This window comes from Mobula birostris, chromosome 12 (genome assembly GCF_030028105.1).
Source record: "Mobula birostris isolate sMobBir1 chromosome 12, sMobBir1.hap1, whole genome shotgun sequence".
In the NCBI taxonomy this organism is placed as follows: Eukaryota; Metazoa; Chordata; class Chondrichthyes; order Myliobatiformes; family Myliobatidae; genus Mobula; species Mobula birostris.
Window position 1 is genome coordinate 26,531,237 of NC_092381.1, and position 16,878 is coordinate 26,548,114.

The 16,878-nt window shown below is 38.8% G+C and overlaps 1 protein-coding gene across 1 annotated transcript in view; it reads right to left on the reverse strand.

Annotated features, from left to right (window-relative positions):
- LOC140205806 (dihydropyrimidine dehydrogenase [NADP(+)]-like) overlaps nt 1-16,878 on the reverse strand; it is a 927,724-nt gene that overhangs the window by 482,971 nt on the left and 427,875 nt on the right. The window contains exon 8 of the mRNA XM_072273510.1: nt 15,309-15,396. Coding sequence (XP_072129611.1) covers nt 15,309-15,396 — 88 coding nt within the window. The remainder of the gene's footprint in view (nt 1-15,308; nt 15,397-16,878) is intronic.

Below are 16,878 nucleotides of genomic sequence, written 5' to 3' on the forward strand. Positions count from 1 at the left end.
AAATCTAAAGTATCTAGGGGGGGCAGATGGAAAGTAATTGGGTTGGCTCTATTTTATTGGAGGTTTAAAAATTAATATCATCAAATTGAAACCATACTCATGAGGCCAAGTCTGGACTCTATAGAACTCAATCAAGCAAGACTGCATCTCCATATCCCTGTGTCAATTACCTGCCACAGTACAGCAAAGCTCTCGGCCATGAAACACATTTCTGATGTGGGGAATAAAACAAAGTGGCTGTGGCTGCATGATCTTGATGTCTAAGGGATTCCATTGAGAAAATTGCAGCAACCCTTTCAAAAGGGAAGATAAAGTTATTTTGGAAGAAGGTGTGGTGGTTAAGAAATGGTCTGTGGGAAGGTGTGAGGAAATTATAGCTGACAAGAGGAATGGTGGTCTGACAGTAATCGGTTCATTCAGAACCTTGGACAGTTTGGTGGTCAGCTGCTCATAAGGAATATGTCCCACAGTAGTGTAGTGGTTAGCACGACGCTATTACAGATTTGGGCTCTGGAGTTCAGAGTTCAATTCTGACTTCATCTGTAATGAGTCTCCCCATTCAATGCAGGGGTTTTCTCCTCGTTGTCCGGTTTCCTTCCACAGTCAAAAGATGTACTAGTTACTAGGTTCATGGACATTGTAAAATGTCCTGTGATTAGGCTGGGATTAAATTAGGGGTTACCGGGTGCCGCAGCTCAAAGACCAGTAGAGCTTAATCCGTGCTGCATCTCTAAAGGTAGATAGATAGATAAAATAAATAACATACATTTTGGGGATAAGGGTGATGGGAATTGCCAAGGGAAAGAAAGGTAGATTACCATGAAATGATATACTGGAACTGGATTAAGCATTCAAAGTGATGAGAAAAGGGACATAGGAGCTGATGTCTTCTTAAGACAAAGAATGTTTACAGATAATTATTGTAAATTTTTCACATAAGGAGTAGTTGGTATGTGGAGTTTCCTACCACAGACAGTGAACATGGAAGGAATATTTGAGAGGCATGGAGACAATGAGTAAGGCATGAGGGATACTGAATTAATGCAGACAAGTGGGGTTGGTATAGATAGTTGGTATGGATGAGATGGACTAAAGGGCCTGTTTCCGTGCACCATTTCATGGTAATGAGCATCAGCTTACTCTGCTTAAGTCTCCTGCAATTAAATGAGAGGTGTGATAAAGGGACAATGTTCATGACAGGGTTTGGATTTTGTGGTGGGGTTAGTCACAATGACGAACTGTCATTTAACTAGAAGAACTAATAACTCATCCAAGGTTTGACGTCAATGAAGAAATGAGACCGTTTAAAAGCAGTAACAGAATCAGGAATGGTAGTCCTTCCTTTTCTTTATTGATACTACCCACTGAAAATGGAATGAACTAATAAAAATAACTCTAACAATAAATCTGGAAAAGAAAAGGAGAAAAGAATTAAACTGCATTGTATTTCTAGGCATTATGTTCTTTTTACTGAAATCTTCACAATTTGAAATTTTACAATGCAAAAATATTCCTGGCAAATCTAAAACTGGTAAGCATAAACAGATTTTAATTATAAAGCAAGAGTACAACCTATTTATGTACTTAATAAGTCCACCATTAAGCCTCAACCCCACTGCAAATCTCTGAAACAAGGTTCTGTGAAACAATTCCTTTGCATTGTTTCCCCTTCATCTATAAATCTCTTCATTACTGCCCGAACATACATCATGCTCTGTGTTGTACATTCAATATTTCTAACTGCAACTAATTAATGTCTCACACCAGCTCATTTAACCTAACTCTATAGATGCTTCTCCTAAATGACAACAATTTATCTATCCATGGTAATTATGAGACCATCTACTTTTTTCTCTGATGTGTTGTCTTTCATTCATTTACCAGCAGCGCCCCCACACCACCATGTTAAATCATCTTTAGGGTCCCCTGTAGTCTCCCACCATACCTAAGGTGAACGACAAAATATGTTTTATTCTCAAACAACAACTGTCCAATTCTTTGAAAAAAATAGGAAACACATCTCCAAACTGAATGATAAAAAGGACAATTCCACAGTGGTATATATGTGACTTCTTTTTTCGCACTGCTTTTATTATTGTTGCCAGTATCAAATGCTCACTTGTTTAGGAGCATTATTTCTGTAAATAGGACTTGGGCAATTTCAACAAAACATCACTTTGACATTTCGCTGAGAACACACATTGATATTAAAATGGCCATACAATTTAATTATCTTATTACTGTAAAAATTCACATAATACCAAATTAAATTGCTGAGAGTTTCAGGCATTGGTCTGCAATGCACGTTCCAGGCTAAAACCTATTATTAATGCATTTTTCCTGCAGTTCTTTGAGCTAGGATGGTAATAAAAAGCCCTTTCCTGCAGCAGTTACTTGACCTGTGATAAACTAACCTATCGCAACTTCATTCATTATTTCTAAGTGATGGGTTAGCCCTGTTCACATATGCATAAAGCCCTCTTCCCAGGTGTTGGAATAACTTGCCCTATATGCCTTGCGGTCACTCAAATGTGCCCTCTAAAACTGTGCAATAGTGTAGATCACGACACCACCTCCCAGAAATCTCTAACTTTCACAATCAATAATATTTGTAACCTGTAAGTGCACAGTTGAGTGGAACACAAGCCATGCCCTATCCTCGTTAACCAGATTGAGCTCTGATACTACAACATATTCCCCAGTGTCTGGTATGATCAATTTTAATTTCCTGACCAGGAATAAAACAACACAGGCAGTCAGTCCTGGGCTCACTTCTAAAGGGCGTTATAGATTTCTATGTCTGCAGTGAGAATAGAAGGATTAATTCATTCAACACTTCAAGGAAAGAATACATTTAAACTATTATTCTTTCTCGTTATCCTCAATGCATTTTAGTCTACCTTTATTGATAGTGCAGGTTATAAAGTTAAACTTTATTTGGCAACTCACAACATTTTTTTGTTAAAGCATCATTGTGATTGAAACATAAGAGATGAAATTCTGTGTTCTTTAATCAATTTTACATTACAGGGTAATCAATTCAAATAGTTTCTGTCCGAGTATATAAAAAAAGGGACTGGTTGTTTGACTGGTTGTGAAACATCTCGGTTACAAGCAGGATTTAATTAAGGCACTCTCTTTTGTTTCAATTTGCCTACTGAGCATTTTGTAGAACAAATACATTTCTGTTTTCCAAAGGCAACTATAAATTCTGCCAGTGAAGTAAACATTTTTCCTTTAATAGCTTCCTGGAATAAACTGAAAAATTCTAACATGCATATATTTATAAATTATAGATATGTCTGGAAACAGAAATAAAGAGAGCCTGTATACAACTAATCAGATCCCACAATACAATTTGATACAACTTAGCAGAACAGCTGGCTGTGCATTTCTCTCTACATGAAGGCGGATTTTATAACAAAACACCAATCATCAATCATTACCTCATTACTGAAGTGTCATCTGGACTTAGTCTAAATATATTTTGGCTTGCTGCCACTCTAAAATGTTCAATAAAACATCCTTAAGGCTCTCCATGAGATTAGCTAACGTTACACACATACAATGTATGATTAAGGAACCTTAACATTGTCATAGTTTAATAACTAGAGCTATTTAAGTGAGGTTAGCATTTTTTTCTGTATTGCTTAGTATATCTTATGCGTTATATTTACGCATTGTTTTCAATCTTATACTGATGAAAAGAAACAACTCTGGAGGGAAGATATTTTCTAAACAACAAGTATCAATGGTGCAGATTCTTAAACTAAAGCTTGAAAGTTTATGCATTAAAATGGTATAATTGTCACATAAACTAATAAATCTAATGCAATTTCTCTAATATGTTCTGTCAGGAAAAAATCACAACAAATGGGAAGTTTTTAAGCAAGGTAGATGCTGGGTCTGAGTGTTGCACAGTGAGGCTAACAGCACTCAATGATGTTATCTGGCAAATCTAAAGCAACTCCCAAAGCCACCCAAATGGACGTAATTGAGGAAATATGTTAATTTATGTTTCCTGGTTTACATTTTGCATGTATCTAAAAGGATCTGCTCTGTCGTATTGGTTAAAGTGCCACAGCATTGCTCCGCTCTGCGCACACATGCCAACTACCTCCTTGCCGAGGTTTCACACTGGAAATAACCTCTTGAAATGTAACATTTCTCTCAAATGCTGCAAATTCAACGGCAGATACTAGCGTAATGATTAGCAAGTGCCTGTTCATCTTCAAATAAATACATGTCAATGATCATATTACTTTGACATAAAGTAGTAGTTTTTTCTGACACATAACATGTGAGTTAATACTCTGTACATATGATCAAATCATTCATTTATATTTATTTATTTATTTATTGAAATACAGCATGGAATAGATCCTTCTGGCCCTTCGAGCTGCACCACCCAATAATAATCCCCCGATTTAACCCTAGCCTAATCAGGGAACAATTGACAATGACCAATTAACCTTGGACTGTGGGAGGGACCCAGAGTACCTGGAGGAAACCCACGCATTCATGGGGAGAATGTACAAACTCCTTACAGACAGTGGTGGGAATTGAACCTGGGTCACTGGTGCTGTAAAGCATTGTGCAAATGCTATGATACTGCGCCGTCCTATCACGTTTAGGTGATTGGATATGGCAACACCGAGGTAAGGAATTGGGGGTCTGCCATATTCAAGCATGCTCCAATATTTATTTAAATCATGTTGTTCTCCTCGCTGGCCTCGACCACACCCTCTTGCCTGCACCCTATAATCCTGACTCAGCAATGGCCCTAAAATCCATCTCAATCTTGGAATATTTGTAGCTCTCTGGACGAAAGAATTTCAAAGACTCACAGCCCTCTGAGTGAAAAAAAAATTCTCTTCAGCTCATCTTTAATTGACATCCCTTCTGCCCAACAGTTCCAGAGGAACATCCTCTCAACACTCACCTGCCAAGGCTCCTTAGAATCTGATAAGGGTGGCAAGGTGGTGCAGCTAATAAAGCCACTGCCTCTCAGCACCAGTGACCCTGGTTCAGTCCTGACCTTATGTGTTGACTGTATGGAGTTAGCTGCATGTTGTCTTTGTGACTTGGTGTATCTCCAGTGGGTGCTTTGGTTTCTTCCCACATCCTAAATATATGTGGGCTGATAGTTTCACTGACCACTTTAGATTGTTCCCTGTGTGTAGCTGAATGGCATAGTTATAGAGTCATGGAGTACTATGGCAGAGAAGGCCCTTCAGCCCACCTAGTCCATGCCAAACCTGCATCTTCCCCATACAGGTAATTATCCAAGTTTCTCTTAACCACTGAAATTAAACCCTCATCTGGCACTTCTACTGCCAGCTCATTCTATACTCTCACCACCCTCAGACTGAAGAGGTTCTCCCTCTCGTTCCCTTTAGATATTTCACTTTTCACTGTTAACCCATAACCTCTAGTTCTAATCTCACCTAACCTCAGTAGAAATAGCCTGCTTGTATTTACTCTTATATCCCTCATAATTTTGTATAACCACTGTCAAACTTCCCCTCATTCTCCTACACTCCAGGGAATAAAATCCTAATCTCTTCAACCTTTCCCTATAACTCTGGTCCTCGGGTCTCTGCGCTCTTTCAATCTTACTGACATCTTTCCTGTAGATAGGTGACCAGAACTCCAAATTAGGCCTCATCAATGTCTTATACAACTCCAACATACAGTCAGATGAATATTGGAGAAGTCGATTGGCATGCCCGGAGAACACAAAATCATCTAAGTATAACAGGGTCTGAATAATAGGTCTCAGCCTGAAACGTCGACTGTTTATTCATTTCTGTAGATGCCATCTGACGTGCTGGGTTCCTCCAGAATTGTGTGTGTGTTGCTCTGATTTTGCAGCACCTGCAGAACCTCTTGTGTTCAGCACAGACTCAATGGGCTGAAGGGCTTGTTTCCTGTTGTATCTCTCCTATGATTCCAACATTATTCTTTCAAACTCCAGAGAGCTGATGTCATACCTGCTTGACCCTCATTCAGAAAATAACTCCTCCAGCTTGGCACCCAATAACATATGATTAGATTCACATCCTAGAATAAAAACAGCAAATTCCAGAAATGCCGAAATGGCATTGGATATTAAGCCATCTGACTACCAGATTAGACACAAAAGGTTACTGAGGATAGGGAGAGAGGAAGAAAAGGGGGAGAGGGAGGGAGGAAAAGAGAGAGGAGATGAGGGAGGGGGAGCAAGGGGGAGAAGGGGAAGGGGAGATGGAGGGAGAGGGGAGAAGGATAGAGGAGGAGGAAGAAGAAGGGGAGAGAGAGGGAGAAGCAGGGAAAGAGAGAGGATGTGAGGGAGAGGGAGCAAGGGGGAGAGGGAGGAGGGGAGAAGGGAGGGGAGAAGGGGAGGGGGAGAAGGGGAGAGGGAGAAGGGGAGAAGGAGAAGGGGAAGGGGAAATGGAGGGACAGGGCGAGAGGGAGGAAGAAAGAGGGAGATGGAGAGCGGGAGAGGGAGGGAGGTGAGAGAGAGAGAGAGAGAGAGAGAGAGGGAGAAGGGGAAGGGAAGATGGAGGGACAGGGCGAGAGGGAGGAAGAAAGAGGGAGATGGAGAGCGGGAGAGGGAGGGAGGTGAGAGAGAGAGAGAGAGAGAGAGAGAGGGAGAAGGGGAGCAGGAGAAGGGGAAGGGAAGATGGAGGGAGAGTGGAAGAGGAGGGAGAGGCAGGGAAAGGGAGAGAGGGTGGAAGGGAGGGAAAGAGAGAGGAATGAAGGAGAGGAATGAGGGAGAGGGAGAGGGGGGAGAGGGTGAGGGGGGAGAGGGAGAGGAGGGAGAGGGAGGCAGAGGGAGAGGGAACGCGAACGGGAAGGGAGGGGAAAGAGAGGGAGTAAGAAAGAGAGCGAGAAAGAGAAAAAGAGAGCCACTTAATTAATATTGCAGATGGATAACTTTACAATAGAAATGTCTACTTCTAATACTAACAGAAAAAGTGAGTTATATTAAATTGTTGCATTAGATATTAAGTTCTTCACAAACTGAAAGTTGGTTGAACAAATTCCATCACAACAAGTTGTAAGTTGTCTCATTAAATGTTAATTAGCTGACTATCAGACTTTGACCATGTAAAACTCCAAATCTCCTTCAGAGAAGCAAAGGTACAACTTCAGCCCCATGTTATATGGTTTGCTTTTAGGGCTGGCAAAGAATCAATAAATATGCTATTTATATTCTAATATACAAATACCAAAAATATTGTCATGCCTTGAGATTAATTACAATGTAGTACATTTCCCTCTGCTTACAGCTTAAGAAAAATAGGCCCAGTTGCCACAACATCTACTATGATCTACTAAGAGAGGAAAATGTATAACCTGGCCATTTCAGAGATCTGCCAGCAGATTCCAGCATTAAAAATAAACACAAATTAGTAATCATAGAACAATGTGCTGGCCAACTTCAAATACTTAAGTAAATTCGGAAGTAACAACATTTACATCTGCCTTTACAAAATTTAAAAATATATTTAGCAGGAAAGGTGAACTACTAGAAATAATAGGTGTTATTTTCACCTATGTGAAATCCACTATAAATATATTGTGCAACATTTACCAGGTTGCCTTCCTGTTAACTTGTTTAACAAAATTAGTGGGACCATGGTTATAAACAAAAGTTAGAAAGTCACTATCTAACTGAATATATTTCATGACTTCAGCTGCTGAATTACTAATGAGTCAGTTTTATTGTTGAAATGTAGAAAATGCATTTGTGTACAAGATTCCTTAAACCACAACACAATAATGACAAGATAATTGGCTACAAATCCTAATGTCTGGGACAATAGATTTTTTTTTAATGTGCTCTGCAATACACTTGAAGTTTAAATATAATTACTAAGTTCAATTGTGACTTGAAGAAGCGAACCAAAAGGTGGGGAATTACTACTGCTCAGTTTATCATGCAGGGTTTGAGATTGTAGTGAAACACTTCTTTTTTCCCTTCAGACTAACACCAGAGCACTGAAGGCATTTCATCATCATATTCTACGTTCATTGAAAGATGCCTCCTGAGATATGGGGAACAGGCCTCATTTTCCAGGATGTCATCATGGACCATTCTTGTGTTAAAGCACCGCTGCATTACAAAGTAAGAGTGGTGGAGAACCTGTGATCTGTAGCTGCTAATGTAAGATCCTTTCTCTTATATGCTTCAGTGGACAAGTCAACCTGCACTCTGAATGTGCACACATGCACACCTCAGGCATATGAAATGCCTCTACATCTGAAGTTGGATTCACATTGGTTTAGTTGTGGGACTTGAATCATCTGACTCAAAGGCAATCCTGAATATGGCAGAGCCACGATTGATGCTTGAGTAAGCCAGTTAATAATTGCATTTGCATTTAGAGGTTTTTTTTTAATACTGGCAATTAATTTTCTACTTTATGTTTGATATTAATTATAGTGAGGATGGTTAAAATTGGTTAACAATTCAATAATAAAATGCAAAAAAAAAACAACGCAAGCAAGACACTCATCCAGAACTCCATGGCCTTATTTCAATCCCATTGTACATAGTGCTGGTAGGATCTAACTAGAGGCCTCTGCTTTAATATTAGTCCCAGTTTACATTTTCCATGCCCTTTTCATCTGCCTCTATCCAATTAGATGTACGTGTGCTTTGTTCTTCTTCTTTCAACACTTACTAACAGCATCTACCAATAAATACCCTCCCAACAACACCCTGTCAGCAACCTCCCCTCCCACCACACACAGTTGCACACATACTCTCACATACAAACTGAAACTTCTCTCCACTCCTTCACCTCCTAAAATTCACTTTTGGTGTCTGTGCATTTATTGTGCAATCCCCAACAATGTTTCATTATTTCAACGCAAGCTAACTTTGTGCAAAGCGCGAATACAATTATGCCACAGTTAAACATTTCTAATATTGAAATTAATGCCGGTCAATGGTCTCTCATTTTAATAGAAAAAGCTTTTAAGTAGTCTTATTATACATAAACAATATTAACAAAAGTACAGCTTTAGGCAAAATTTACATCAAGAAGGGAATTCTCTGTCCAAATGATACTTGTGCTATAAAAAGCCACCTGGGTTCCATTTAATATCTTCCCATATCAAAGGGATGAAACTGCCAGTCGAATTAAAGCTTAAATCAAAACACTGAGCAACCTTGCTGTTAATGTCTAACAAGGAATTCTGACTTGCAAAGGGAAGAAGGGCATTGTTTCTGATCAGGAAACTATACAAAACACTGTTTTATAAGTTTATTCAAAATAAAACAGAATACCCCAAAAGAAAAATCAAATCTGAAGCTCCATGCAATCATTTCATAGCATTGTACATCATGTACCAAAAAAGCATCATCATCTGTTGCTATGCAACTGGTGTGCTATTATTTGTATCTATGTAAATACATGCAAATTTGTGAGCCTGCACATTGAGACATTTGTGCATTAGGGCATGGAGTGAAGAATATCAATTCTACAGATTACTAATAGCTGTTACATTTAAAAAAGAACACATTGTTGGCAGTGGTGAAATGATAAATTCACCTGCTGGAGTCTAAATTTAAAACGTTTGTTTTCCTGCAATATCTTCATAATTATTTGGGAGGATATATATATATATATATTTTGCGTTCTGTCCACACTCTTCTTTGGTTCAGAATGCTTGTGCTTGCCAGAGAATAACCTTGCCAAGCTGTCGTCATTCCACACCATGAGCCTCCAGAAGATCCTCCACGCTTTCTGGCCCAAGAAGGATCTCCAACCACGCCCTACTCCTTCAGTGTCAGCAAGAGGACATGGCCACAATCATTATGAGGAAACGTTGGAGATGGATTGGGCACATGACAAGAAGATGAAGCAACTTCATCGTCAAGATGGCACTTCACTGGACCCCTGGTGGCGGAGGGAAATGTGAGAGACCAAACACAACTTCATGCTGTACCACAGAGGGCAAAATGAGGACCCTGGGGCACAATAGAGAAGATGGTCATGGACAGACAGAGATGGAAGACCTTCATTGCTGCCCTAAACACCGTAACAGGCAGTAACTAATTAACGATTTGGAAGGAAGTTGGTAATTGAAGCACCTTCAATTACTCCAAAAGACTGAGGTTTGGTAAAATACTGAAAGGCTTTTATTCGCTGTACAATACGACCTCCACAGTGAGTGTCTGCCCCCAGACTGAGGGGGAGGGGCAAGGCGAACACCTTTATACAGGACTCTGTGGGAGGAGCCACAGGGGCAGTCAGCAGAGGGGTGTGTCCAGACAGGTAACCGAGTTACAACATATATACATGGTTTACCACAGTAATAAAACTAATTATTATAATATTCTATTAACTAACACAAATATTCTTTCATATGAGCTCTAATTGATGAATTTGGGAAAAGTACTTAATCATTTGAAGTCTTGTGATATTCCAATTGGAAAGTAACATTGTTTGATTTCAAACATGTGATGGTATTACTGCCTATTTGATCTCCTTGTTGCAACTTTGAAAATATCTCATTGCTACAGCCAAGTAGACTCTTCTATTTACTGAACAAGAGGATTGTTAATTTAGCAGCTAGACAGGCAGATGCAGATTATACAACTTCCAATTTAACAATTCTTTTTTTCACTGCAGTCTCATGAATAAAGAAAGATGAAGGCATTAATGAAATTACAATTCCTGGTTTTATTTTTATAAAATGGACAGAACTTCTATACTGTGGTGCTTTGATGTTAACTTTTTGTACTGGGTGTACAATATTCAACTCATGTCAAGAAGGAATTCCTCTTTATTTTTTAAAAATGTATTTTATTGCTACATCCAATTACAACATAAAAATCAAAAGGTCAAGATTTCTTTCATTTACCACAGCTTTCTTTGCTGCTAAGCAAAGGAATTTAATCAAAAAACATAATCGCTTCTCATAAAACAGCAAATGCATCTTCTGTGTGTGTGATGCGTTTACTAACAGGTGTTTCTGGATATGTGCAGTGGCATCAAGAGGCATTCAATACAGGTTTTGACAGCACTTGCTTGAAATTAATTTGCGTGTCTGTGTGGGCCATAGTCGGTGTGATTCATTCATGTAGCAGCAGCTCTTTACACAGCAGGCAACCCAGATCCTAGGCAACTTAAAGAGGACCACCCAGATGAAATCTATGGATTCTGGTGCATGGAATCTCCCTTGAGTACATTCCCGTTGAGGTTTCTTCACACCCTTTACGCATGTTGCCTTCTTCCTTGCTGGGGTTCTTATGTTGTGTCCCATGATCTCCCCAGCAAACATTTTCCACCACTTCCCAGTCAGTTACTTTACAATTCTGACTCCCATCTTTGGCACAGTGATCCCCAAGGTCCTATCTCAATGTATACTTCGGGCCTCTTTACAGCCCACACAATCTTCTTTGCTAGCTCTGCACTGAGGAATAAGAGAAAGGAAGGCCTCATTGTGTGTTGACTCATTTCAAGTTCAATAATGTGGAATTGAACATTGCTGTGTGAGTTCTACCTTATTGGCCCAAATCACTGATTTAACACACCTAATTAATTGTCAAACTATGCAAAGTGATATACAAATTGAGGTCCTTTTCTTTGTTCCTTGAATTGCAAGAAATTAACTTTGCAATACACACAAAAAGCTGGAGGAACTCTGGTTGCGTCTATGAAGAGAAAGAAATAGTCACCATTTCGGACCGAGACGCCATCAGAACTAATGATGGGTCTCAGCCCAAAACACTGACTTGATGGTAAATGATGCAAAATGATGTTAATCCAGATTTCTAGCATTTGGAGTCAAAACAAACATATATTACTTACACAGTACGCTCCAGAGATGCAAAAAAAAAAATTAGTACAAGCTCCAGGAGATTAACTGTAATAGGACAGGAATATAGAGTGGAAGAAGACAAATAGCATTGATCTTGTAGAATGGCAGGGCTGGTGAGAAGGGCTATGTGGGCTATTCCTTCTCCTTTTTGTTTAGCTCTGATTCACTCCTGATATATGGCATCAATAGTGCCTAAGCCTAGATCAGGGGTACCTAACTTGGGGTCCACAGAACCCTTGCTAATGGTGTTGGTCCATGGCATAAAACATGTTGGGAACCACTGGCTTAGATGCTGATAAAACAATACACAATATGCAGCTCTGCAGATTTTTTGTTTGTTCCAGACACTTGTTATCGACATTGTCACTGAATATTATTTTTCTGCTTTGCATGATAGATGCCAATAATTCAGTCATGTTGATTTTAATAAAATGCCATGGGAAGATGCACTGGCTGCATTTTTTTTTAAACTACATACATTATCTGTGCCTGACAAACCTTTCAGCAGATTTGTGATCCCATTTGTCACATGTTCCATTTCATTTAGTTAATTCAAACAAAGGTGCTTAAATCTCTAATTTAGAGGAAAGAAGCAATACCTATGGAATAATAAATCATTTCTTACAAATCCTTCCTGCAGCATTGAGGCTACTACTCATTAATCAAGTAATGCATCAATGCCATAACATTTCTTCTGCTCAGAAGACAGACACTTCATTTTGATTCTAAACTTTTATTTAGTAGATGCTTTCTGACCCAACCACTTGTGCAGAATTAAAGAGTGACTAGTTTTCATCACGAATTAAGTATCCGTTTTCTTGAACTGCATAATGCTTAATTAATTCCTGCAATATTACAAACAGCTACTGCACAGTACACTAAACTATATCAATTGTTGAAGTAATTCATATTTTTCACCATGTGCCTTGGCATGCAATAAATTAAAAAAATATTTTTACTATTTCAACAATGACTGGCTTTAAATTTGAAAGAGATGTTAGATGGAATATCTTCAAAACATTGAAATGGTTTGCAGAAGTTCTTTCTGATGGGTTTTAACTGGTTCGTAATCTTATTTTTTCAAAATTTGATATTTTGCTCAATTAAATTGTCTCACACTGATGCTTTTCCTCCAAGCAGACGACAACCTTATTGTAGGGTTTAGAGGCTTGCATGCCTCAATGACCTGGAGAGCTATGTTCGCTGGAATCAGGGCTTCATGCTTTGGCTCTTGGTAAAGTCGCCCATGCCAAACAGGTCAAAGGGTAGAGACAAGTGGTCCACCGGTCCTCCAGGTTCAGGGGTTTAGCTCAGGGTTAACAACCCTGACTGGCAAAACAAAACTGTTATGGAAACAGCAATGAAGAAACCTTCTACATCTGAGTGCAACAGTACTCTTGAGCCTCACCTGGGACTTGCATGACCGACAGTAGTGAAAACTTAGCTACAGACATGATGAAGGAAGCCCTGAACACTGCTAGAGATGGAGGACCTTCATTGCTGCTCTAAACACCAGCAGTGTAATGGTAGGACGGCACAGTGATGTTTTAAAATATTCTTGAATAAATGCCAAAGCTTTTAGATGTTTCTGTTATAATATCATCAATAAATTGTGGAGAAATTGAGGTCATGAAAGTTTCCGGAGAAATCAGCACCTGCAAAATCCTGGTAAGTCTTGGTTGTGTGGAAGACTTGTTATGGGATTTAAAGAGGCCATTCAGCTCACTGGATCTGACTCCCACTGAAACAATCCCACCACTCCCATTCCCCATCTCTCGTGCATCTATCTTTTTTTTTACACACATGCCCATCCATTCCTCCTTAGTTCCTTTGCCATTTACCTGCATTCTGGACAATTTATGACTCATTATTGTCTATTTATGTAGGATTTTGGATATTGAGGAAGCCAGAACACCTGGAAAAAACCCACGTGCATTGAATGTACAGATTCTACACCAGCAGAATACAAGGACAGCTCTGAACCCAGTACTCAAGAGCAATGAGTCAGCACTATTGACTAATGCATCCTCTAATACCTATTTTAATTATAGAAGCATTTGTTTATTCAGTAGTGCTGAAGACCCAAGGATCAGGTACAGCTGACGGTCATTCCAAGTTCCTCTTACTGCATCTGGGGTTCCACTGCCTGCACTATTCAGAGATTTAAGCATTGATACTTACAACTGAAATGGTACAGCAGACTTGATGGGCTGATTTGCTTAATTCTGCTCCTATGCCTTATGGTCATAAATGGCATTCTCAAGTGGATCTTTAAATGGATTTTCTGTATCTATATTTACTCAGGAGATGGACTGATTAACAGTTAGGCATGGATTAGATGGGCTGAATGGCCTTTCACTGTGGCATAGAGTTTCAAGATTCCACGTAGCCAGAAGACTGCTGATTGTCTCATGCATCTGTGCCTCTATACTAGCTGAAGAGCTTACAATTGCACTGAGAAGCACCGGTTGCTGCAAGAAAATTGACTTGAGTTTTTCTGTTACATCTGATGCGTTTGAAACTGCAAAACACTACAGAAGGTGTATGACAATTACTCAATTATTTTAGAATTTTTTAAAATAGTATTAAGAAGATTCATAACGATATTTTAACACTGTGACTTTCTAGAGTATTAAGTTGAATCAAATTATTCTTTTTGTTGTTTCATCATCTAACTTTAGATATTTAAAAGTGAATGTGCATATTTCTTGGCAAAAATTGGCTTAATTTGAGTTAAAAATTTTACAACTGAAAACTTATTTATTTATTGAGATACAGCATGGAATAAGCCCTTCCAGCCCTCCAAGTAATGCCACCTAGCAACCCCTGATCCACCTAGCCTAATCACAGAATAATTTAAAATGGGCAGTTGACCTAGCAACTGGTACATCTTTGGACTATGAGAGAAAACTAGAGCACCCGCAGGAAACCCACGTGGTCACGGGGAGAATACACAAACTCCTTACAAGCAGTGGTGTTGAAAGAAAATTACAGAAAGATCATTATTTGAGAACTAATATTGTCATAGGACACGCTGAGTTCAAGATTTTTCACCCTATTGAAACAATCATATTATTTGATAACATGATAAAGCTTTTCAAAAAGATCATTTTGAAGTCATGGAAGTCTGCTCATTAGCTTCTTCATTGCTGAAATTATGTCACAATAACAGGCATAGCTTGCTTACGATGGTGAAAGGTCAATGTACAACATGTCATTCGTGAAACCATAAGCCCCTGCATGATTAGACCTCAAGTCAAGATTTAGCTGCGTAAAACTATCTGACATACATGAGCAATTTTGTTGGTAACACCTGAGTCTTAAATTTCATTTGGTTTTCTTTTTGAACAAACATTCATGATAAGTTTTAAGAAGTCTATTCTCAATTCAAAATAACAAACCTATAACCAGCCAAAGAGTTGTACATCTGGACACCAAAATCTACTGTGAACGAGGGTAAACAGTAACAGTAAAGCTCATGCACGTACCTATACCAATGAAAACTGCTTTATAACCATCATCCTTTAAGGATTCCAGAGTCATTCCGTCAATTCCCAGCCCTTTACCATGGACAATCTAACAAAAGAACAAATACTGATCATATGTTTTAGTGTGCATGCATGTCTGCTTTAAAATTGAAACCATGTTTCACTTTTATAATTTTATTATTTTATATCTGTACTTTAGTTTTACACAAGTCATAGATTTATAGAAAAATAAACACTGCCTTCAGCCCACTCAGTCTGCCCTGACTATCAAGCACCTTTTGATAACACTGGACAACAAATTTTTTCAAAAGTGTTGCTTCCTCAGATTTTTTCTTGTTTATTGACTTTTTTTTGGCTGCTTGAAGATGAATACAAATATAATTTCAGACTACTTGTATCACGTAGGAATTTGGAGAAACAACAAATTAACTTTTACTGAATATAATGTGTTTAATTGCATAATGGTGCTGATGCTTTGCAATAGTTCAACTAAGTTAAAAATATTTTGTTAATGATTTTCATTTGTACTCAGTGTCTGAGGCTTCTCGCTTAAGCGCCCAACAATAATTCACCAGCATTCATGGATTCCAATTGCCCTGGTAGGCTTTTCTCCATGACTGCAATGTCCTGGTGAAACCTTTCACCATGCTGATCACTAACAGCACCAAGATGTGTAGGGAAGAAGTCTAACTGGGAATGCAGAAAATGAATCTTTAGTGACATGTTGCACTTCATGGTTTTATATGCTTGAAGCATGCTTACAACCAGCTGCGTGTAGTTTGGTACTCTGTAGATGCCGACAAAAATTTCAACAACTTCCTTGAATGCCTTCCATATGATTTTCCCCAGTCCCACTAGAAATTCTGCAAATTGCCTGTCATTGATAACCTGTTTGATTTGTGGACCAGCAAAAATGCTTTTCTTAATCTTGGCATCTGTTATTCTGGGAAGCATCTGTCTCAAATATCAAAATCCTTCATAGAAATTTTTGTGCCTGGTGATAACAAATTCCATCCTAACAGTCCTGAACCCAATAAGTATTACTAAAATCTGTCCTGCCATGCAGCAGCCGCGCCGCCTAAGCATGACGCCTGGACAAGATAGGAAACTTTCCAGTTTACATTGTAGGCAACAATTTAATTGACTTGAATTTTGAATTGAAATAATAAACCTAAGTGATTTCAAAAAATGGTGCGTGATACGGAAATTTCATGGTGATTTTCATGATCAGTAGCCCAAAATACATAGCATACACCTAAAGGTATTCAGGAAGCAAAATATTTGTTGTCCAGTGTAATAATCCTTTATTACTCCCATTTTACACGTTCCCCTTTTCTCCTTAACTCCCCCCAGATTCTACCATTCGACTACACATTTGGATCAGTTCATCTACCAACCAATGCAGTTTGGGATGTGGGAGGAAACTGAAGCACTTGGAGGAAACCCATATGGTCTATCCTTATTTAAAACACCTCTGTTTGAATAATAATGTTTAAAATCTCAAATGCAAAGGTTTAATATAATTTTTTTTCATATTGAAGCATGTTCAGAGATTGCTATCTTCAAGGCT